We start from the raw sequence: 22,275 nt of genomic DNA on the forward strand, positions 1-22,275 counted from the left end.
TCTTCCTAAACCCAGGGCTTGAGTTGTCTTACTAGGCGGGAAGCCTACAAGTCCCAGTAATCTTTCTGCATCCTCAAAGCTGGGGCTACAGACATAAGAAGGATGCCTGGCTTATTATATAAATGCTAGGGTCTGAACTCTGATCCTCATGATTACACAGCCATCTCTCTAGCCCCTAAGGCTTTTTTTAAAACATCATTTCTATTTTCTATCTTCTTTGTTGTACACAGATCTTGCTACACAGCCTAGACTGGCCTGGAACTCATGTACCCCTACACCTGACTCTTTTCATTTTAAAATTCAAAACCATTATTGCTTTTATTTCAGAAAGACATGTCCTTACCCATCACAGTCCACAATTTCAGGACCTTCAAATGAAAACGGGTCGGCCTTGTCTGGCTCTGATTTCATCTTGTATGTTTTCGTCAGGACAGGATTGGTGAAGTAGTCGTTGGGTTCAAAGTGAAACTCTAGCACAAAAGACTGAAGCAAAGATACAGAGTAAGAACTACCTAACATCTGCAAAAGGCTTAGGGGAACATCTGACAACACCTCTCATGGGCTGTAGCTCCTCCTACTAAAATCAACCCTGGCAGCTCCACCCTGCTCCACTTCTTCTCTGTATGAAATCTGGATTAGACTACGTCTTAAAGTAAAAACAGGATCCTTCAGAGAAGGTAGATAGAGACGACAGAGTCAACTGTTCCCTTGAAGCTGCACAGTACTTAAGAGAGCACACAGGGAGACAATACTTGCAGAAAAATAGGTACATCAAGTCCAGGATGGCAGTAAGGAAAAAAACAAAAAACAAAAAACACATTCAGACAATTCACAAACATAAAAAAACAAACAACAGGCAAAATAGGAAATGGTGCACACCTTTAATTCTAATATTTGAGAGCAGAGGCAGGCAGATCTTTGAGTTCAAGGATAGCCAAGATAGCCAGAGCTACACAGAGAAACCCTGTCTCAAAAAGCAGAAATAACAACAAAACGAGCAAGATGTGCTTTTTCTGGAGCAAAATGTACCTAAAAAAGCCAAACAACAAACTATGTAGGACTGACCAATACTTTGGGCCTATTCATGTACCAAAAAAAATTAATGTGCTTGATTTTGGGAATTCATCCCGTCAGCGGAATTAGTGTGACGCATGCATTCACCCTGAACTTACTCATAAAGAAAAACAGACGCGCCTCCTCGACCCACAAAGAGAATAAGAGTCAATGGGTTCAAGAACGCCCACTAGAGAACAAACACATATATGTTCCCAGATGGGAAGGACCATGTGAAATGCCCACAGACACTCATGAAGTGAAGAGCTCCTCTTGCTTTTTTCACTGTGCTCGCTCTACCTAGAATTCAAATGGGAAGCAGCCACCAGAAGGAAGGATCTGTGGATGCTTTCTACATATAAGAATCTAAGATTATTTCTGTTACCAGATTTTTTTTTTTGGGGGGGGGGGTGGTGGAGGCAGTCTACTCTAGCCTAGCTGATCTCATTCTCATACCAATCCTCTTGCCTCAGCAGGAAGTAAGGGCCCTACTAACATGTAGATAAGACAAAATTGACTGACAATGGAAATAAACAGGCCTCAGAAATCAAACAGGCTTCTAATAAGACAGGAAAAAAAAAAAATCTTATCCAGCTTAAGAGTAGGTGGGTTCATGCTTTTATATTCTCAACACCTGGAAGGCTAAGACAGGGGGACTGCCATGATTTTTAGGCCTGCCTGAGATGGTGTCAAAGAAACAAACAAACAAACAAATAGCCAGCCAATGTAGCACAAGCCTGTAATCCCAGAACATGGGCAGGAGAGGCAAGAGTGGGCCACAAAAGACAGCTTAGTATATAAGCTTAGTATATATTCTTGGTTAGCCCAGGCTACACAGCAAGACTATCTTATAATAATAAAATAATTCATGTAAAAACAAACAATACAACAACTGAATCTGAACTGAAAGGAAAAAACAGTAAGAATCTCAAAACTGCCTCGTAAGGGGCAGCATAGCCAGAGCTTTGAGTAGGAACAAACTGCTGCGGCCACATGAGTAAGAAAACAGCCCCTGACCAAGCATGTTGAGCTCCCAGTATCCACGGCCCCATCTTCAGAGCGACAGCCAAATGTTAATATTCACAAAGCAAAGAAAGATGAGATGTGTTCAGCTGCCCCTGAAAAACTGATGATAAAGAAATCCCACCCACTGGCTTATCTCCCTCCACCTATTAACCAGGGCCTGAGGTAAAAATGAGAAGACAGAGACCTTTAGGTTCCTCTCTCAAGATCCCTTTGGTATCCCCTCACAGAGTATGTCTCCAAGACCTGAAACTGAAAGCCACCAGCCAGCCAGTCAGTCATGTGTCACTGGAAATCCTGTAGCACTGGAATGGAACCCGCCAGCTACAGCAAGGCTGACAGGTTACGAACAGTGCTCCTGAGTAGAGGGTGAGGCTCAGTAAGCACCAGCACTACACACACTAGTTAAGTCCATCTTCCCCAAAGCCAGACTACCTCCAATGTTTGACCCTATCAGTCACATCTACATTGGTTATTTTAAGCTAAACCCAGGAAGGTTACTTTCCTTAGTATCTAGATTTCTGCACCAGTGTTGTTCATGTTTGTGTATGTTCTTTTCATTCTTTTAAGAAAAGGTCTCACTGTGCTGTGACTCAGGCTGGTCCTAACTCCTATACTCAAGTAATTCACCTCCCTCCAGGGAGTACAAGCTCATGCCACCTCATCCTGCTACCTCCCATGTGACACCTAGGGAAAGTATGGTGTGCTCATCATCTCTATCAAACAAAAAACCTAAATTTGAGGATGACCAAGAGATAACCACAGCCCAGCAGTTAAGTTGAGTTCAATTTGGCACTAGCCTGAATCCAGCTGGCTGCTCAGCCTTGGGACAGGACATGGTCTGTGTTACTAGCCAAATGCTCAGCTCACATTGCATCTGCAACACCAAGAGAAATCTGAGGAGCAGGCATGCTCAGGGCTGCCCAACTTGAGTGACAAGAATCAGATCTTTTGCACCTTAGTCAATCAGCAAGGAGCTTGGTCAGTACTCACCATAGGCTGCCCAGGGTCTGAAAACTTCACTTTAATATCCTGCAGGTGTTTCAAGATCGGTTCATCATATTCCTAACAAATAGAGAGACTCCTGAACAACCTCATACAGCCCATACCTCATAGCAACCACAATTTCATGTATCCCAGAGGCTGGGTACTTGTTCCTATTGGAATTCTGTCTTTATCTAGTAGTAACTTCTGGAAAGCAATGCAATAGTTATTCACTATATATCTCTAGTGGCAGCAACAACATGCCAAGAATCATCTGCTACCTGTCTCTAGAGTGGCACCACAGCTACCCCCAATGCTGGCTACAGGGAAGTCCCATGCTCTCCTGCCACCACCTGACATTGCAGTTGGTACAGTGCCATAGACAACACTTCTGGCCCCCAAAGTCTAAGATGACAAAACAGAAGGCTTGGCATCAGAAGAAATGGCTCAAGTTAATTGCTGGTCTTCCTGCACAGTATTTATCAGGGACAATAAATATTCCAAATCTGCATATGCCACCTCTATAAGAACACAGAGTATGTCAAACCCTAACATACAGGAACTAATGACTCCCATGGCTCTGTGCTCTCACAATGACTATTGCTTAGACTTGTAAATAGCCTGCTTCATCTTGAGCTTGGCATTGAGTCCCAGAATTTAAGGTTCCAAAGCTCTAAAGACCACCTTCCAAATTATTACAGTCTGGTTTTACTCAAAGCATATGCCCAACTAGCAGTGTGGGCATCACCCAGAAGAACTAGAGAAAACACAACTTTCCCCATCACTCTTATTCACTCTCTTCATTTCTACAAACCTCCCATCCCATAAAGCCAAAGAAGACTATGAGTCAGCTTTCCTCTGCTACCAGCATGGGGTTTTCAGTTGCTAAGGCATACACGGATCATGTGACAAGAATCCAAAAACAAGGCTTCCCAGGATCCCTGCTTTTACAGGAAGAACTTATGAATAAGGTCTTGGGGTACAGTGCTGGACTCTGCAGGAGACTACCTCTCAAGCTCTGGTATAAAATGGACTGTCAGCCTTGTCAAGAACTTCAAAAGAAAATGTGGCCCCCTCCAGCAAAGATCTCTCCCCTATGGATCAGGGTTGTTGTCCAAGTGCTAAAGGAGACTTTTCATCTGCATTAAAGGATCTCCCAGACCCTAGAAAAGCAGTATGTGAGCACAAGCCAGTCCGTCAACATACTGTAGGAGTTATGCATCACCCCAGACCCCCAGTCTCAACCCACCTATCCAGTGGGCAGAAGGCTCACCTGCACCAGCTCGCTAAGCATGTCCACATTTCTGAAAATGGTAAACCAGAACTCAGGGATGCCTTTGGGGTTCAGCTCTTCCACTGCCGCTTCTTCTTTCTCAGCTATGACTACTTTATTCTTCATATCTCCCTACAAAACAAATTCAACACACAAAAATCATTGAAAATGAAATTTTAACACAGTTCAGGGACTTACTCTAAGATATTATTTTGGGGCCATCACACGATTTCCTTTTCCCTCTGTATGAGTGTCTCCAAACCATGAGTTGGAATTTTTGGCACTATGTCGACATATAATGTCACAATGCAAGTCCCAACAAGGGGAGAAAACAGAAGAGGTGGTAAATTGCCACGAGACTTGTAAAAGAATGTTCAGTCTGGTTTGGTGAGCTTCCTGCCATCATGCAAGAATAAATACTACAACAGCTTCCAGCAGACACACACGTGGTGTCACATCCATTACCGTTAAGGTAAAGAAAGCCCCTATTCAGACCAGGTATGATAATCCACACTTGAGAGGCAAAGGCACAAAAAAAAGACTGCCATAAATTTGAGGGCAGCCTGGTCTATACAGCAAGTTCCAAGCCAGCCAAGGCTATATGAGATCCTGTCTTTAAAAAAAAAAAAAAAAAAGGAAGGAAGAGAGGGAGGGAGGGAGGGAGGGAGGGCGGGAGGGAGGGAGGGAGGGAGGGAGGAAGGAAGGAAGGAAGGAAGGAAGGAAGGAAGGAAGGAGAGAGAGAGAAAGAAAGAAAGCAGAAATGAAGAAAACCTGCTTTGCTGCAGCAGCAAACTGTTCAGCAACTTGGGTATGCAGTTCCCAGGAAGACAAAGAACATGAAGGTAGATGTATTGGGCAAACACCAGCACTGTGATCAAAAAAGCCACGCACCACCAAGGAAGGGAGATACATAATACAGCCTTAGGAAGAAGGCAGGTTAAAGGAAGTTGAACCAAATGAATTCTGAATGCTTGCCACAATAGCCTGGTATGATGGAACAATATGCTGAGATCTTTAAACCATCAAAACAGGCTTTCTTGAGTCGTAAGGAACTAACTAATGCAAAACCACACCTTCAACACCTAAAAGAGCAACACTGGCAGGGTGTGGTGGTATATGCCATCTCTGTGAGTTTGAGGCCAGCCTGGTCTACACATGAGTTCCATGTCAGCCATGACTACATAATAAGACTGTCATTCCCCTCTTCCCCAAAAAAACTGTCCATGTAACCATAAAAGTTACACATATTTCAAAAAGATCCCTGAAAGAGAATTCTACTGAACCAAAGCTATCTGTTATCTAAACATAAAATCAGACTGACAAGAACTTGGGTGTGACTCAGTGGTAGAAAATTTGACTTTTGCTTGTGAGCCTCTGGGTTATATTCCTAGTACCTTAAAAAAAAAAAAATTAAAAGGGGGAGGCTGGAGAGATGGCTCAGAGGTTAGGAGCACTGGTTGCTCTTCCAGAGGACCTGAGTTCAATTCCCAGCAACCACATGGCAGCTCACAACCATCTATAATGAGATCTGGCGCCCTCTTCTGGCCTGCAGCATATATGCAGGCAGAATACTGTATACATAATAAATATATAAGTTAAAAAAAAGGGGGGGGAACATACCAGGATACAAGTTAAAGTTAACTTGTACCATGTTGAACTTTCCATGGCATTTGAATGAGAGAGACTGTCATAAAAAATAGATCAGATGTCATGATGCTGGTCGCTCACTCACCTGCTGACCTAGAGACAGAATGAGACTGAGTAGCCTGAGGTCTCCAGAAGGCCCCACTCTACATGTGCCTACCTCCCCACTGAAGAGGAACATGTGCAGTCCCCACCCATGCTAAACTCCATCTTTTCTGGCCTTGAAATTGAACTCTCACTGGTATTACAGTTAGTTTTGTTCTGGAGAAAGGATCTCCTACGTAGACCAGGCTGGCCTAGAACTCGAAATCTTTCTGCCTGTCTCTCTAATGCTGGGGTAAGAATCATGTTCTACCATGTCTTGCACACTACAACCAATTGTGCCTGCCTGACCTGTATTTCAGTTCTGTCTCATGATAACTGACGGCACTGCCTCAGATGCCAGATTGTCACCATGGACCCATGCACCTAGTGGAGAGAAGAGAACTACTGTAGGCCTACTCTACAAAGCTTTGTGGACATAAACCATAAGTGAAAGAACCACAAAAATAACTAGGATTAAACAACACTATACAACAGACACTTACAGCCAACTTGTCATCCTCCTCGTTCTCACTGTGCCATGCTGACTCTGCATCTGTGGGCTCCACGTCACCAGTGATGAATTCTCTTCTCTACATAAAAAGCCAAGAGTCCATCAGCACATTAGGCTCTCTGCAAACTCAAAAGCTAAGATGTTTACACAGACCTCTGAAAAGACAAGTCACAAAGTCCCTGGGTGGTACCATGTCTCACCCCACAGAAGTGACTACATGAGGCAAGCACATTAACAGCACACACCTTGTCAAACAGAGGCTGGTACAGGGCTGCATACTTCCTCTCCAGGTCATGAACTTCCTCATAAAACTTAGCTTCTATGTGCGCACACCTCACCTGGAGCTGCTTCAGAGCGTTAATTCTCCTTTTGACAGCTTTGGGTAAACTACGAGAGAACAGAAAATAAAGTAACTAGGATGCCAGCAAACAACCATCAAATACCATAAGCACCCTGACTAGAAAGAGCTGCTAAAATCCTACATGCAAACAAGCCAAAAAATGTCCAAAAATATGGACTGCTTGCTGAGCAAGGTAGTGCATGCCTTTAATTCCAGAAGAGGCAGGTGTATCTCTGTTAGCTTGAAGCCAGCCCTGTCTATTGTATACTTAACAAGTTCCAGGATAGCCAGGAATATATAAAAAGACTCTGTCAAAACAGTAACAACAAAGGATGAGGGCCTAAAAGAGGAAACTGGAAAAGATACAAACTGCCAGATGTGAAAACAGACTCAATCTTCTAACATAACAAAAGCAGAAATGGAAGATGGGTTTGTAGAATTGCTCTTTTGTCTCAAACAAACTGGTGGTGAAAAACAGACCAAGGAAAGCTGGACACACTTGCAATCCTACCATGTGGGAGGCTACAGCAATAAGAGAAGTTGTTGAAGGCTATTCTGGGCTAAACAGAGACCAAGGAAGAAGAGTGTAGATCTCAGAGAGAGCACAAATCTAACATTCAGACAGCCTTTGCTCAAATTCCCACCACACACACACACACACACACACACACACACACACACACACACACACGGCAGGGAGCTCGGCATGGTGTTATGCACCTATAATCCTAACACTTGAGAAGTCAATGTAGAATGATCAGGTGTTCAAAGCTAGCCTTGGCTACAAAGTGAATTCAAGGCCAGCTTTGGCCATGAGATTTTATCTCAAACAAAACAAAACAAACAAAAAAAAAAAAGAGGGGGGGGGTTTGAGCTGGAGAGATGGCTCAATAGTTATACTTGCAACTGTTACAGAAGATCTGATGCTTCTGGCCTCCATGGACATCTGCACTCAAATATACATGTACCCCCCCCCCCTTAATTTAAAACAAACAAAAACCCACCAAAGAAATGGCTCAGTGGGTAAAGGCACTTGCAATCAAGCCAAATGACATGACTAGGTCCCTGAGAATCACCAAGTAGAAGGAGAAAGGCAACTCCTTTAAACTGTACTCAGACCTCTACATGTGCACAATAGGATGAAACAATAAAGAACAAAGGCAAAACTCCCACCCAAGGACCAGACACAGGGAAGTTGACAAGGATTCAGTCATGTGGGCCCCGATGCTGTCAGAAACCACAAAGACATGAAGTCTGTAGACACCAATATTGAAGTCTCTCCTAATCACAGCAGTTTCTTTGCCTCTGTGTTCCAGAGCTTCTTTCTTTTTCTTTCTCTGTATTTCTTTGTGTGTGTGTGTGTGTGTGTGTGTGTGTGTGTGTGTGTGTGTGTATGAGTACTCCTAAAAACCAAGAGAAAAAAAAACATGTAGAGTGGTGGTGGTGCATGCCTTTAGTCCCAGCACTCAGGTGACACAGGCAGGAGAACCTTCTGAGTTGAGGCCAGCCTAGTATACAGAGCAAGTTCTAGGACAGCCAGAGCTACAGAGAGAAACCATGTCTTAAAAAAACCAGAAAATGGAAAGAGAGAGAGAGAAAGAAAAAAAGAAACCTATAAAGTTGTTTAAATTAAAACCCCAAAATTAACACCACCTAGTGAAAACTTGTTCACAGCAAATCTGAATACAGAGCCACATAAGCAGCTAGTCAGTGCTGGCCCACGCACTGTTCAAGACCAATACAAGTGAGGCTGTGCCCTCACAATCTATCATTACCCTGTGCCTCTGTCCCAGTGAGCAAATGCACTCCTTTTGCACACTTGCAAAAACCAGAAAACCAGACACCATTCTCAACTCCCTCACTATACCCTACCACCTATTCCATAAAACAAACAAACAAACAAAAAAACCAAACAGGACAAAGACAGACTGTACCCACCGAGGAGTAAACCCAGAAAGGCCTGTAAATGGATATAAGGAAATGTGTCTCCTCCTTTTGTAACAGCTAAGCCTTGTCCAAATGTTATGGAACCTGGCTCATCTCTTCCAGGGGGCAGACGGAGAGGCCCTGAGAAGCACTGCTCGGAGTGGGCATCTCATTTCTACCATACAACAGCCAGGACAAATATCTCCTGACAAGGGTAAAGATGTGGGTGATGGCCAGACAGCACTCTACCAGCCACATGGTGGCACTGTGCACCACCAAGCAGACAAGATGAACTGCTCCACACTTGTTCCTACTCAGGCAAGCTGTTTATTCTGTCACTTGACTGGCAGTGTACTCACGTTTCTATGTAGCTAGAAGGAGTGTGAGAGACGTTGTCGAGACGTTCCTGCAAAGCTGCCAGCACTTGTGGGTTCTGCATCACCTGGTCTGTGAGTTTTTCTATGAGGAGTTGGAAATGAGATCAGAGTTATTTTGCAGCCAAGAACCCAAACACTAACATGGATCTCTGGCTTGTCACCCAGGCTACTCAAGAGGCTGAAAGGGAATACCATGCCACGACCTTATCTCAAAATAAAAAGACACAAGAGAGCGGGAATGTAATTTAACAGCACAGTACCTACCTAGCACATGAAGCCCTGGGCTCAATCTTTATCACCACAAATGTGTGTTACAAATACATTCCCAACTGGGCGTAGTGGTGCACACCTTTAATGCCAGAACTTAGGAGGAAGAGACAGACAATCTCTGAGTTCTGGAGCCAGCCTAGTCTACATAATAAGTTCCAGGACAGCCAGGGCTACAGACAGAAACTCTATCTCAGAAAATAAACAAAAAAGTAGTACACATTCCCTTCTGCTTTTTAGGCCAATATTCATAGTAAGAAAAGAAGCTCGTGTTAGGCACAGACAAGGAGAAAAAAACACTACTGTCTCAGACCACATTTGCTTTAAAAATAAATAAAACCCCAACATATGTCTACTTAACTGCTACTAATTTCTAAATATAGTAAAGTGTAGAGACTTATATTTTAAAAGCATCTTTGTTGTAGGGTACCCAGGAGGCAGAGGCAGGTGGATCTCTGACTTTGAGACCAGCCTGGTCTACAGAGCAAGTTCCAGGACAGTCAGGGCTGTTACAGAGAAACGCTGTCTCCAGAAACAAAACAAACAAAAAGTATCTTTTTTAATTACCCCAGGGGGTAGTTGGTGATACTACTAGGCCTGTAGACAGCTAAGCCCTAGGCCCCTATCTGAGATCACTAACTACCAACCTTCAGGGGTGTAATTCTGGTTACACCTTGCTTCCCAGTCCCATTGGTGTTTGGAAGCCAGGGACAGGTCAAGATTAGCTTCTGAAGTGAAATAGCATCCACCCACTTCTCAGTCCAAAGAGATGGCTCTCCCCAGCTTGCCAGAAAGCCCTTTCTCCCTAAAAACCACCTCCAGCAAAAAGTACTCTGACCTCCTTAATCCTTCTGACAGTTCACATGCCTTTGTCTAGACTTGTAACACTGAGCTATTATTTAGAACCTTTTCCCCAAATAAAAAAAGGAGACACCAAGAGAGTAGGAACTGTCCTTCATTGGTGATGGAGCTGAACAAATTCCCTCTCATATAGTCCAGGCTCACCTAGAACTCGAGACTCTCCTGCTTGGACTCCCAAGTGTTGAGGTTATATCATAGTCTGCACACTCAGCTCAGAGACAGATTAAGAATCTTTTTTATTTTATCATTATTATTACATGCATGTATTCAATCAGATTTGCAATGTTCAATACTATGTGTGAGTTTATGAACATAGTGACATATCTAGATTTTGCTTCAAAATAAGGAGAGGGAAGTTTAGAGTGCAAGTCTGGCTAACATTCTGATGCCCAGGTCATGTGGATAAGCAGTAAATGGGGTTGTTGTTCTCTTTTGTGGAGGTCTAAATTTCTAGTCACTAAATAAAGTGCTGATTTTTCTCTTAGAAATTCGTTACTGCTATTATAATTACTGTAATAAGTGGTTCTGAAGAGGAGGCTCCCAGTCACATATGGAAACCCTCAAACACCATTTCATACATTAAACTGACCTGTATTACTGGCATTTTTAGTAGCTTCCACAGAATCTGCAGGGCCTCCATCTGAAAGACTAAAACAAGTTTACAAAGTATTATAAACACGAGTCGTAAATACAGCACCAATTGGATTTTCAGTGTCTGTCCAATGTATTAGGGAGGGATCTATGCAGCAAGAGACTCCAGGTCAGGTGAGGGTAACACTGGCTGGGCATGGTGGCACAGCCTTTTATCCCAGCACGTGGGAGGCAGAAGCACATGTATCTGTGAATCCAAGGCCAGCCTTGTCTACAAAGTGAGTTCCAGGACAGGCAGAGCTATATAATGAGACCCCGTCCCCCAAGGGGGTGGAGAGACAACAAACAAAAAAGATAATGACTTGTATTACTTAAGGGAGCCTTCCTCTCATCTAAAAAGATCACATCCACCCGGCTCCCTTACCTCTCATACCCAACACACAGGCTGCTTTACAAAGTTCTAAACTGCAACCCTTGCCAAAGCTTAATTTTCCTTTTTTGTTTGGAGACTAACTCAGTAGCCAGTCTAACCTAATGCCGTAGTCCAGGCTTCGTGGGTATTTGGATGGCAAGTATGAACCACCACGGTTCACCTGATTGTTTTTTAATTTATTTTATGTATGAGTACTGTATCTGTATGTGTGCCTGCATGCCAGAGGAGGGCATCAAATTGCAGTATAGGTCGTTGTAAACCACCATGTGGTTGCTGGGAATTGAACTCAGGGCCACTGGAGGAAAAGACAGTGCCCTTATCTACTGAGCCATCTTATCAGCCTCAGTTTATCTTGAAAATTAAAACAAGCAAAAAAAAAAAAAAAAAAACAAAATATATGTGTGCCATGTGAGGTTGTATACACCTTCAACCCAACACTTGGGAACAGACACAGGTGGATCTCTGAGAGTTTTGAGCCATCCTGTTACCCACAAGGTCTAGGCCACCTGGGGCTACACATTGAGACCCTGTCTTAAAAACAAAACAAAACCCCCAAACAAAAACTGTTTATGCATATGTCCATTTTTGAGTATGTGCAATGCCAGTGGAGGCCAGAAAAAAAAAAACTTCAGATCCCCAGAATTGGAGTTTGTGAGCTACCTAATTCAGGTGGTGGGAACCAAACTTAGGACTTTGCAAGAGCAGTACATATTCTTAACCACTGACCCATCTCTCCAGCCTTTAATCTTTTATAGTCAATCCCCTGATTGCATAATCGTCCTGTAGCACTTAAAAACCACACCACTCAAACAACTAGCTACCATGTGGTCAGCAGCACACACAGTGGCCTCCTGCAGTAGATGCAATGTCACAGTGTTCTGCCAGCCACACAGCATCACCAAACAATGGCCTTCAAAAACAGAGGCCTAATGGCTAGCAATAAAAACCCTTCCCTGATCCCTGGTACCTACATCAGGTTAATGACAGGATTTCACCAAGGGTGGGGAAAAATAGGTTAAAGGCCAGGGAGAACAGAAACTTCTACACAAGGCCTCCGAATATCAGTGTCTGAGACAATTGGTATCTGACATCAATTTCTTTGCCAGCAAAACTAAGAAAGAAGGCCATTATTCCTTGAAGTTTAAACTATTTAACTTTGAGGCCAGGCAGTGGTGGTATATTTCTTTAATCCCAGCACTCCGGAGGCAGAGGCAGGTGAATCTGAGCCTGGTCTACACAGCAAGTTCTAGGACAGCCAGGGCTACACAGAGAAACCCTGTCTCAAAAACAAAAACAAACAAAAAAAATCCCAAAACCAAAACCAACCATTTAACTTTGAATTCTAGTTTCTAAAATACAGTGGGCTCTAGCTCCCTACCTAATTTTGAAGTCCAATAAAGTCCAGTTTGGCTTACCTGTTTTCTGCCATCTGAATGCCTTTGTCCCCTACAAATGAAAAAGTTCACAGTTACATTCACACCAAAAAAATGTATCACTCTTCTAACATCAACTAACAATGGCACTCCACCAGACATGGCAATTGAGATCCTTCTGCAAGTGAAGGAAATGAAAATCTCCCAGATGTAGCCTGGCATTATTTGAGCACACACGTTAATCTCATAGACAAGTGCACTTAAGATCTAGGTTTCACTGGACATAGTGATACATGCCTTTAATCTCAACACCTGGGAGGCAGAGGCAAGCTGTGAGTTTGAAGCCAGCCTGATCTATACAGAGTTCTTGGCCAGACAGGTCTACATAGTGAGACCATGTCAAAAAATAAAATGAAATTAATCTAGGTTTCATTTATCTGCATGCTTTACTTTAAAAACTTTATTTTTTTGGAAACAGGATCTCATGTAATCCAGACTGACTTCCAACTTGCTATGTAGTTGATGACTCTGAATTTCTGACCCTTAGCCTCCACACCCTCAGTACTAAGGTGACAAGTATGCACCGTGATACTGGGTTTATGCAGTGCTCAGTATCAAATCCAGAGCTTTATACCTGCTACAAACTGAGCTAGAGCCACAGCATTCTTACCGACTAAAATAAAGTGACCAGACTTCACAGTAAGAAAACAGAATCTAATCTTCTCTCTACAATAAACCTAAAAGATCCACACAGCAAGTTACCCAAACATTTCAAAAGCACATTTGAACTGTCTCTCAGATAGAGTAATGCTAATCTACCTGCCTTTATCTTTTATGCCACCTGCACTGTAAAAACACTAAGACACTCAACATGACCACTGTGTAAGAATGCTTCATCTCAAGGTGCCCTCCTTACTTTAAAGGTACGGTGACTGAGGCACCATACAAAGCCCTTCACACCTGCCGAGTGCACATAGTGCAGACCGGAAAGCTGTGCTGGTGCGAGGAAAACAGAAGACTTGGGAAAAACGGTTCCAGCAAGAGCGATGTGCAACTGTTTCTCAGATCAATCTTCTATTAGGTTTTTACTGTTAAAAAAAAAAAAAAGTGTGCAGGTGGCTCATACCCTTTCATTTCAGGGTTTGGTAGGCACAGACAGGTATATCTACTGAGGTTCGGGGCAGCCAGGGACACCCAGTGAAATCCCGCCTCAAAGAAAACTAAAAAAACGCACAAAAACATAGCACATGATCCATAGTTAGGGTTTCTACTGCTGTCACAAAACACCATGACCAAAAAGCAAGTTGGTAAGAGTTTATTCTGCTTACACATGCACATTGTTGTTATCACCGAAGGAAGTCAGGGCAGGGAACTCAAGCAGAGCAGGAGCTGAAGGCGGGAGCTGATGCAGAGGCCACAGTGGTGCTGCTTACTGGCTTGCTCAGCCTTCTTTCGTATAGAACTCAGGACCACCAGCCCAGGACGATCCCATCCACAATGGCTGGACCCTCAAACGCTGATCACTAATTCAGAAAATACCTTACATAGAGGCATTTCCTTAACTGGTGCTCCTTCCTCTCTGATGACTCTACTTTGTATCAAGTTGACACACAAACCAACCAGCCAGTACATATGACTATTGTCTTTTTGAAACTAAGTTATTTATTTGGTTTCTGTTTTTTTTTTTTTTTTTTTTTTTTTTTTCTTAAGACAGGGTTTCTCTGTATAGCCTTGGCTGTCATGGGCTCACTTTGTAGACCAGACTACTAGCATGGCCTTGAACTCACTAGGATCTACCTGCCTCTGCCTCCCTGATAGCTGGGATTAGAGGCTTGTGCAACTGTGCCTGACTAAACCTAAGCTATTTTATGGAAGCACAAAAAAAGGGTAAGGTGACAACAGTACTGCAGATGACCAAACCCTCAGCAACACAGCAGCTTCTCAAACCCAGCTTCAGCTCCAAAGAACCTTCCACAAATCTAGCCAAACTCACTGGCCACATTATTACACCCACCCTACAAAGCTCACCCTTTTCAATGCCAGCAAACACTGTTGCCCAGATGGCCAACACGGAGGCTTTTCTGCCATATACCCTTGGTTCATGGTCTTCATGAACACCTTAGTCAAATGTGGCTTCCTATCCTTTGCTTTTCTTAACTTAGATGGCAAGATTTCTGGGTTAAAAAATGAGCAATACATACTGCTGAGCTGGTTTTACACACTGGCACTCCTTACACTTTGGCTACATACAGTACCCCATTACCTACCTATGACTAGATTACACTCATAGGCCTCCACCCTTTCCCAGCTGTACAGCACTTCTCAGCACCTGGGTCTGAGGACCAAAAACTCAAAAAACATAGAAGCCATACCCACCTGAAGCAATTGTGAAGCTCAACTGCCTCACCATAATGGTGCAGCAGGCCTGCACATCACTATGACCCATGCATACACAGCGCCCTACCCTGGACACTGAGACCAAGGCAACACGCTCCAGCACCATCCATTATTGTGTTTACCAAACACTGAAAGTCACAAAGAGCTATCAATTTGCAGGTACTCGATAAACATACATTTTGCTTTAAAGGCTAAGTGACAGGTTTAATGCTGGTTTTATTAAGCCACAGTTCAAAGCCTTGTCAGGCAAACTACTTTTAAAATGCATCAAGAGCCAGACACAATGATGCACACCTGTAATCACAGGACCTGAAAGGTATGGTTATGCTGGCTACATGGCAAGTGGCCAGCCTGGTCTACAGAAGTACCTGTCTCTGTATCTCTCTTTGGTTTTTGGTGACAGGGTTTCTCTGTATACCCTTGGCGATCCTGGACTTGCTTTGTAGACCAGGTTGGCCTCAAACTCAGAGATCTGCCTGCCTCTGCCTCCCGGAGTGCTGGGATCACAGTCACGTGCCACTGCACCCAGTTCAGAAGGACCTGTCTTAAAACAAAACAACAACAACAACAACAAAAAAAAAAAAACCTAGCAATCAAGTTAAATTATGACAGGCATCAGGGGACCTAAGTTAATAGACTACAGAGGTTTAGGTTCCCTTCCAGGGCCAACATGTTGCTTTTATTTTGGTAAGACAAGACAACAGCTCAATTACAGATTCATCTCTCTTGCTCCAAACATCAAAAAAACCTTTCAGAGGAAAAACTTTTTAAACTTCAATAGCAAATTTTAAACCAGCCACTTCTTAAAGATTAAACAAACAAACAAAAAGCCTTTTGTGCATATGAATGCCTGCATGCATGTGCAGCATACATGCTCAGAGGCCAGAAGAGGACACCAGATCCTCCCGCAACTGGAGTGGCTGCAGGTGGTTTAGAGCCACTGCACAGGTAATAAGAACCAAGCTCATGTCTGCTGCAACAGGAGCCAGTGATCTTAATTGTGAGCACCTCAACTGGCACCCCTGAAAGACCAAGAAAAGCCTAAGCTGTGGAGTGTCACCACACTTCACAAAACCTACACTTTTATAGATTATCTGTCTTCATAAAGTCAAAGGCCCTCAAAGTCTTAACACAGATAAGCAAATGATTACTATTAACCTAAACTAGCCTGGAGAAATGGGTCAGAGGACAAAAGTGCTTGCCACCAAGCCTGATGATCTGAGTTTAATTACTGGGCCCCATACGGTCAAAGAGAACAGATTCCCAGGTCCTCCGACCTCCATATCCAGCACGTATCCATGTATGTGCACGCACATAAACTCTAAGGCACAGTAACTTGGTTCACAGTCTGAAAGGTGACAGCTGACCCGGTGAAGCTGAGGATGTGTGATCAGGTCCTACAGAACTGACTTGTAACAACTTAGGGCCATGTAAAAGGGGCTGAGTGAGTGAGTGAGGCCAGACAATGGACATAGCTCATTACTACTCCTTTTATCCTAAGTGCACATGGTAAAATTTAAACCTCTAGGGAACTGATTCAGATTCTCAGACAATCACAAGGTGTTGCTAACTGGGCTGGAGATGCAGCTCAGCAGCAAACCACTCCCCAACAGAGTGCCTGGGTCCATTCCTAGAAAAGGAGGAAAGGGCTACTAATCACAACATTCATTTCTCTTTTAAATTGTTGAGTTCAAGGCCAGCCTTTGATACACTATAAAACCTTGTCTGTATGAAATACTGTTGTAGTTCCCTGCCCTTAACTAAAAGGGTAGAGGTATCCAATCCTAAACACACACGAGAAGCCTTTACCTTATGTTTAAAACAATTTAAACTATACTTAATGTCTACTAATCTAATGTATATGGCCTTCCTTCATCATTTAGCCTTTATGACAAAATTTAACTAAACCAGGTTGGCAGCTCTTCTAAAATCTCAACACACTGGAGGTTGAAGCCATGGAGTCAGAATATGAAGGCCAACCTCAACTGAGACAAGAGAACCTCTCAGAAAAATACAAAGCAAACCATACGAAGTCAGATGAAGTAGTGCACACCTGCAGGACACTGAAAGAGTAAGACTGAGGTCAGGCTGGGCTATACAGTGAGACTGTCCTAAACAACCCAGGCTTGCACTCGGCCTGGGTTTGACTGCAGCACTGAATAAATGAGTGGTGACTCATCATCAGGTGTATAGCAAGTTCCAGGACAGCCTGAGCCTTGTCTTTAAAACAATAACAAAACAGGAGACTCCCCCAGCCACAAGTGTTGACAGCGGCCGATATTGAAGTAATTATAGCTGCAAAGACCACAGCCATCAATCGTTACTACAGGTTTTGAAAGATAACATGGCCTTGACTTCATACTTCTAACCTCTGAACTATGACACAACAGATGTGCTGTTTGAAGCAAAACTAAGAAACAACAAAATCCCCAAGAAAACAATTCTCCATGTAACATAGTTATTTGACAATGTTTTATTTTATGTGTGTGTGCTGTGTACACCTCTGTTCACACATGTGTGGAGGCCAAAGGACATAGGGTATACTGCTTTCCCACTTTCCACCTTATTTTCCCAAGTCTCACTGAACTTGAAGCTAGCCTTAGGTAGGCCATAACTGGCTTTCCACATAGATGCTTGGGTCCAAATTGAGGTTCTCACAATTACGCAGCAAGTACTCTCGAACACTGAATCATTTCCCCAGCCCTAATAAAATATTTTATAATTCTTTATTACATATTTATTGTGTGTGGGGGGGGTGTTGTTTGTGCCATATACATGGAGGTCAGAGGACAATTTCCAGGAATCAATTCTCTCCTTTTAGTATGTGGAGGCCATGGAACACATTCAGGTCATCAGGCTTGGCAGCAGGCACCTTTGCCAGCTGAGCCTTCTTGTTAGCCCATAATATTTTTAAGCAATCAGATGTATGTTAGATTGGTAACTGCGGGTGCTAAGTGGTTTTTTTTTCCTTCTTTTCTGTTTGCTTTTGAAACTTCTCATTCAGTGTTTTTAACACTAATAATGAGAAACTTCCAGGAGGGCAGAGCATGTCCACTGACTCAATTCAGAGTTCAGGGCTCAGCAAAGGACTTAGTATGAAACAGGGTAGCCAAGAGTCTCAGCCCAGTTAATCCCTGCATTTAAGTACCTGTAAGTACAATGGCACTGAACTCCCTTTGGACACTTTGGCCTACCCTAAGCAATTTTGGAAGATACAGGAGGAATACATTTCCTTAGTCACACCTGCTTACAATATCTACTAAAATACCTCTAACAGAAAACAGCAAGTTATCTCGCCAGAGATTTATAGAGGCCATACCACCAGGCTTCAGGAGAAATGATGTTTTTTTTCCTCAAGCAAAATACTCCTCTAGTAGAGGAGGTAATGCTGCAGCAGTTGGAAAAGTCGTGAGAAGTGCACAAGCAGAGGGCCGTTTTGGCACTGGCTATCTCTTCATCTTATTAAGAAGCATTTCCTTTCCCCATACTTAAAATTACAACCTCCCAAAACGCCAGTGCCTCAAAAGTATTTGCCCCCATCTGACTCTCGCCTGCTTCTACTGCAGGAAGGGCAAGGCCGCTATTTACTACTTGAGACCCTCGAGATGTGTTGGAGATCTTGCATGAATATGGCACAAAGCCATAAAGCTACTCTGAAGTAACTGAGTGAGTGTGACTTTGTACATCAGCTCAGAGCTAATCTCACCTCACTAGACTGCCTTTCCTGGGCATAGGATAGAAGCACACTCAGTTACAAGAGCTGACAGAACAAACAACACAGAAAAAGGAATTTAAGGCTAAGTAGCAAGCAGTCAGAATTAAAAGGTAAAGTTCACAAAGCTAGCTTCTGTAGTCCATACTACAAAGATATAATGTTCCTCCTGTTACTGTAAAATTCAATAGCAGACTAACGTAAGGCAGCTGAGCTTCCTCTACAGAGGGCTGGGGAAGCCTGGCTGCTAAATGAAAACAAACTACACTACCATCAACTATGTCTTCAAAATGCTTGAAAGTCCAATACAAGACTCTGCTCAAAACAGGCCCCCAATCTGTGATCAATAACAAGTTTCCCAAATATGGTTCACTAACAGAGTCCTCCAAAAGGGCAGGGGGTAAAAGAGGAAGTCCCTGTGGTTCCCCTAGCAGCTTCCTCCACTACAGCAGTAATCACAGCAAACTGACATCAACTTCAATTTAAATGCCCAAAATACACCTCCTCTCTCTTGCTGTGGTGCTGGCTGGCCTTGAGTGTCCCGCTTCTACATCCCCCGACATAAGATAGCACAACCATTTTAAATAAACAGAAAACCTTGTACTCACTGGCTAGTGGTCCCCAACAGATCACAACTACTCCCTCTTTTTCAGAACAGGTCACCTGGGTCAGGATCCAAGCAGCAAAAATACTCACCTATCTGCCTATTTCACACAGAAGGCCCTTAGACCTTCACAGATTTAAAATACTTTCTTAAAATTCTAACTTATTTATACGTATGGGTATTTTCCCAGCTTGTCTGTGCACCACTTGAAAACGCCAGAAGGGGGTGCTGGAACCCTGGAAGTGGAGTAATAGACCATTAGAAGCCACCTCAAGGAAGTGGGACTCAAACCTAGGTCCTCTGTAAGAGCATGCAATGCTCTTAACTGCTAACCCATCATCTCTCCTGCCCCTAAATTACTCTTGCCCAGAATTTTTTTTCTTTCAAAACAAAAATTTTAAGTATTGGCAGAAAAAAAAATTTAGATAAATACAACAGAAACTTCTGCACAGGCCTTAAAATACATAAAGACAGCTAGCAGGGACCTAATACATGCTCTGTACAGGTCTTAAACTACACAGCATAAAGACAGCAAGAGGCAAGTTGGAAAAAAAAAATTGAAATAATATCTTGCTGTGTTGCCAAGACTGATTTTAAAGATCCAGAGCAGCTGGGACTATAGGTGTGTACTGCCACACCTATATTAGTTGGGACATTTTAAGATTCAAGAACAAAGTCAGACTGAAGGGATGAACTACCTCATCCCTAAGAACTGCATCTCTGAAGAAGTATTTTGTTGCCCACTGGTAAACACTATATTCTCAACTACACAAATCCAAGCGCCATAATGGCCATGCTTTCTGAGATGATCCCCCAAAATATCCACTTTCCCCAGAATTTTGGTGATGGCTTTTAATCTAGGAACCGATAAAACTGCCTATTATTTTCACCAGTTACTCTATATTAATTTGAAAAAGGTTAGGACTGAAAAGTAATACATGAAAATAAAGACATTTAGATGTTGTAACAATGTAAAACAATAATGGTCGGCCAAGAAGAAAAATACCTACAACTGAGTTTTACAGCATCTGCTTTAGACAAAAACATTAAAATGATGCAGGTAAATCTGCATCATTTACTGCCCCTGACAGATAAACCATCTCTCTTTAATTCTGGACTATACTCCAATCCTATCACTGCTCCCCCTCTTTCCTCAGAATCTCACTGTTCATCCGAACGCTATTTATATAATGATAAATACTTATCTATTATAACACTCAGCCAGGTTTAAATCTATCTGACTTTAAATACAAGCTACCATCACACTTAACCTAACAGGGCCTTAATTTGCAACACAGCCCGGACAGTCCTATGCCAAAAATTCAGAACTCCAAACCTCATTTCTTTTTGAGCTTTATGCTACATTCTGAACTTCCAGATTAGGTATGTTCATCTGCCAAACCTACAAATATTCCACAAACTGAACCGATTCTGAACCCAGGCGTTTCTTGTTAAGGCATGCTCAGCCTGTTGCACCTCTATCACAGATTATTGTGAATGGAGTTAAAATATTCGTCAGGAGCTTAACGGAGCCCCTGATGTGTAGTAAGCAGAGATTAGTCACCGAGAGGAGGCAGCTACTATGACGGGGAGGAGGCAGTAACTTAAAAGCATGTAACTTTTAGGACCAAGAACTTCAACGAGGGCTTTTTTTGCTGGGTAATTTGCATATGCCCGTTATGGTAGCGTACGTGCAGGCAGCTACCGCAGAAATTCCTCCAAAAGGCAGCAAAGGAAAGAGTTAGAAAAACGCAAGCCAACGTGCCCCAAGGATACCCCTGGGAGGAGGGGTACTGCTGGCGACCCCCAAACCTTCAGGGGCCCAAAGGTCTGAAGGGCTCAGTGTGTGTCTCTAGGCTGGCTCCGCCTCCACCGCTAGCTCTAAGAGTGAGGCCGAAGCAGGGCGCCGTGTGGAGACCATGCAAAGCCCGGAAGGGCGAGGCGGCGGCCCGGTGGACCCCTTCCTTCCCAGGCGCGGTTTAAGACAAGGCGCACCCAGGCCCACCTCGCTGGGGAGGCCTCGTCCCCTTCGGGAACCGCCTGCGCGGCGTCGCGTGCGCTCTTAGGCGGCGGGAACAAAGCGCGCTGACCTTCAGCCGGGGGCGGGGCGGCGCGGAGGAGGGACGGGCCCGCCATCCGCCGCCACCCGCCCCCCCGACCGCCGACCGGGCCGCCGCCCGCCTCTGCTGGCCGCCATGGTGCGTCGGCCCGCCCGCGCCGCCCACCCCCGCCTCCACCTCCTCCACCCCAGTCCCAGTCCAGCCGCCCGCCGCGCCGTTACCCGCCGGCACCGCACCTCGCGCCTCCTGCGGCAGTGGCGCCCGTGCTAAGCTCGCTCCGGGGCTGCGCCGCCGTGGCTGCCAACAAGACTACCTGCCATTGGTCGCGTCGCCAGGCCCCGCCCTCTGCGAGTAAAACGGGCTGCGAATGAGCAATAGAACTGTATATCAACTGCGCCCAGGCGCCGAGAGAGGCGGCATCCAATCAAAATTCGTTGAGGGGCACGGCACCGAGCTCAAGCCCTCAAGCTCTATGTAAATAGAGTAATGACGTATACTCTGGCGCACGCGCAGTTCCGTGCCTCTTTAAAGGGGCTGCTGGAGGACTTCGGGCTTACGTTTCTGTTGTTCCTGCTGCAACCTGTAGGGTTTGTTCCTCCTGGGCCTATTGGCCGCGCTTTCCCCAAATTTCTTGCAACCCCCAGCCTGGGAAAAGTACCACCTGCTTCTCAAGGTCTTTGGGCCCTCAGTCTACAGTGTCTGCCTGGCCTGGGGCTACCCTGCTGATAATCAGAAAACTTCAACACACCTGTGCTGGCTGGT

At 44.1% G+C, this 22,275-nt stretch overlaps 1 protein-coding gene and 1 non-coding gene across 3 annotated transcripts in view; both read right to left on the reverse strand.

Moving 5' to 3' along the window:
• Nucleotides 1-21,805, reverse strand: part of Nap1l4 (nucleosome assembly protein 1 like 4) — a 36,390-nt gene extending 14,585 nt beyond the window's left edge. For both annotated transcript variants that reach the window (XM_055614575.1, XM_055614576.1), the window contains exons 1-9: nt 21,750-21,805; nt 12,783-12,813; nt 10,933-10,991; nt 9,198-9,297; nt 6,818-6,959; nt 6,565-6,651; nt 4,334-4,465; nt 3,070-3,141; nt 344-483 (exon numbers count right to left, since the gene is read on the reverse strand). In XM_055614575.1, the coding sequence (XP_055470550.1) occupies nt 344-483; nt 3,070-3,141; nt 4,334-4,465; nt 6,565-6,651; nt 6,818-6,959; nt 9,198-9,297; nt 10,933-10,991; nt 12,783-12,796 (746 nt within the window). In that variant the 5' untranslated portion in view covers nt 12,797-12,813; nt 21,750-21,805. The remainder of the gene's footprint in view (nt 1-343; nt 484-3,069; nt 3,142-4,333; nt 4,466-6,564; nt 6,652-6,817; nt 6,960-9,197; nt 9,298-10,932; nt 10,992-12,782; nt 12,814-21,749) is intronic.
• LOC129682414 (small nucleolar RNA SNORA54) lies at nt 2,308-2,434 on the reverse strand. The gene has a single exon (XR_008720977.1). It is a non-coding gene; the product is annotated as a small nucleolar RNA SNORA54 (small nucleolar RNA).
• Nucleotides 21,806-22,275: the final 470 nt, after the last annotated feature.

Source organism: Psammomys obesus, unplaced genomic scaffold (assembly GCF_907164565.1).
Source record: "Psammomys obesus unplaced genomic scaffold, mPsaObe1.curated_primary_1811, whole genome shotgun sequence".
Lineage (NCBI taxonomy): Eukaryota > Metazoa > Chordata > Mammalia > Rodentia > Muridae > Psammomys > Psammomys obesus.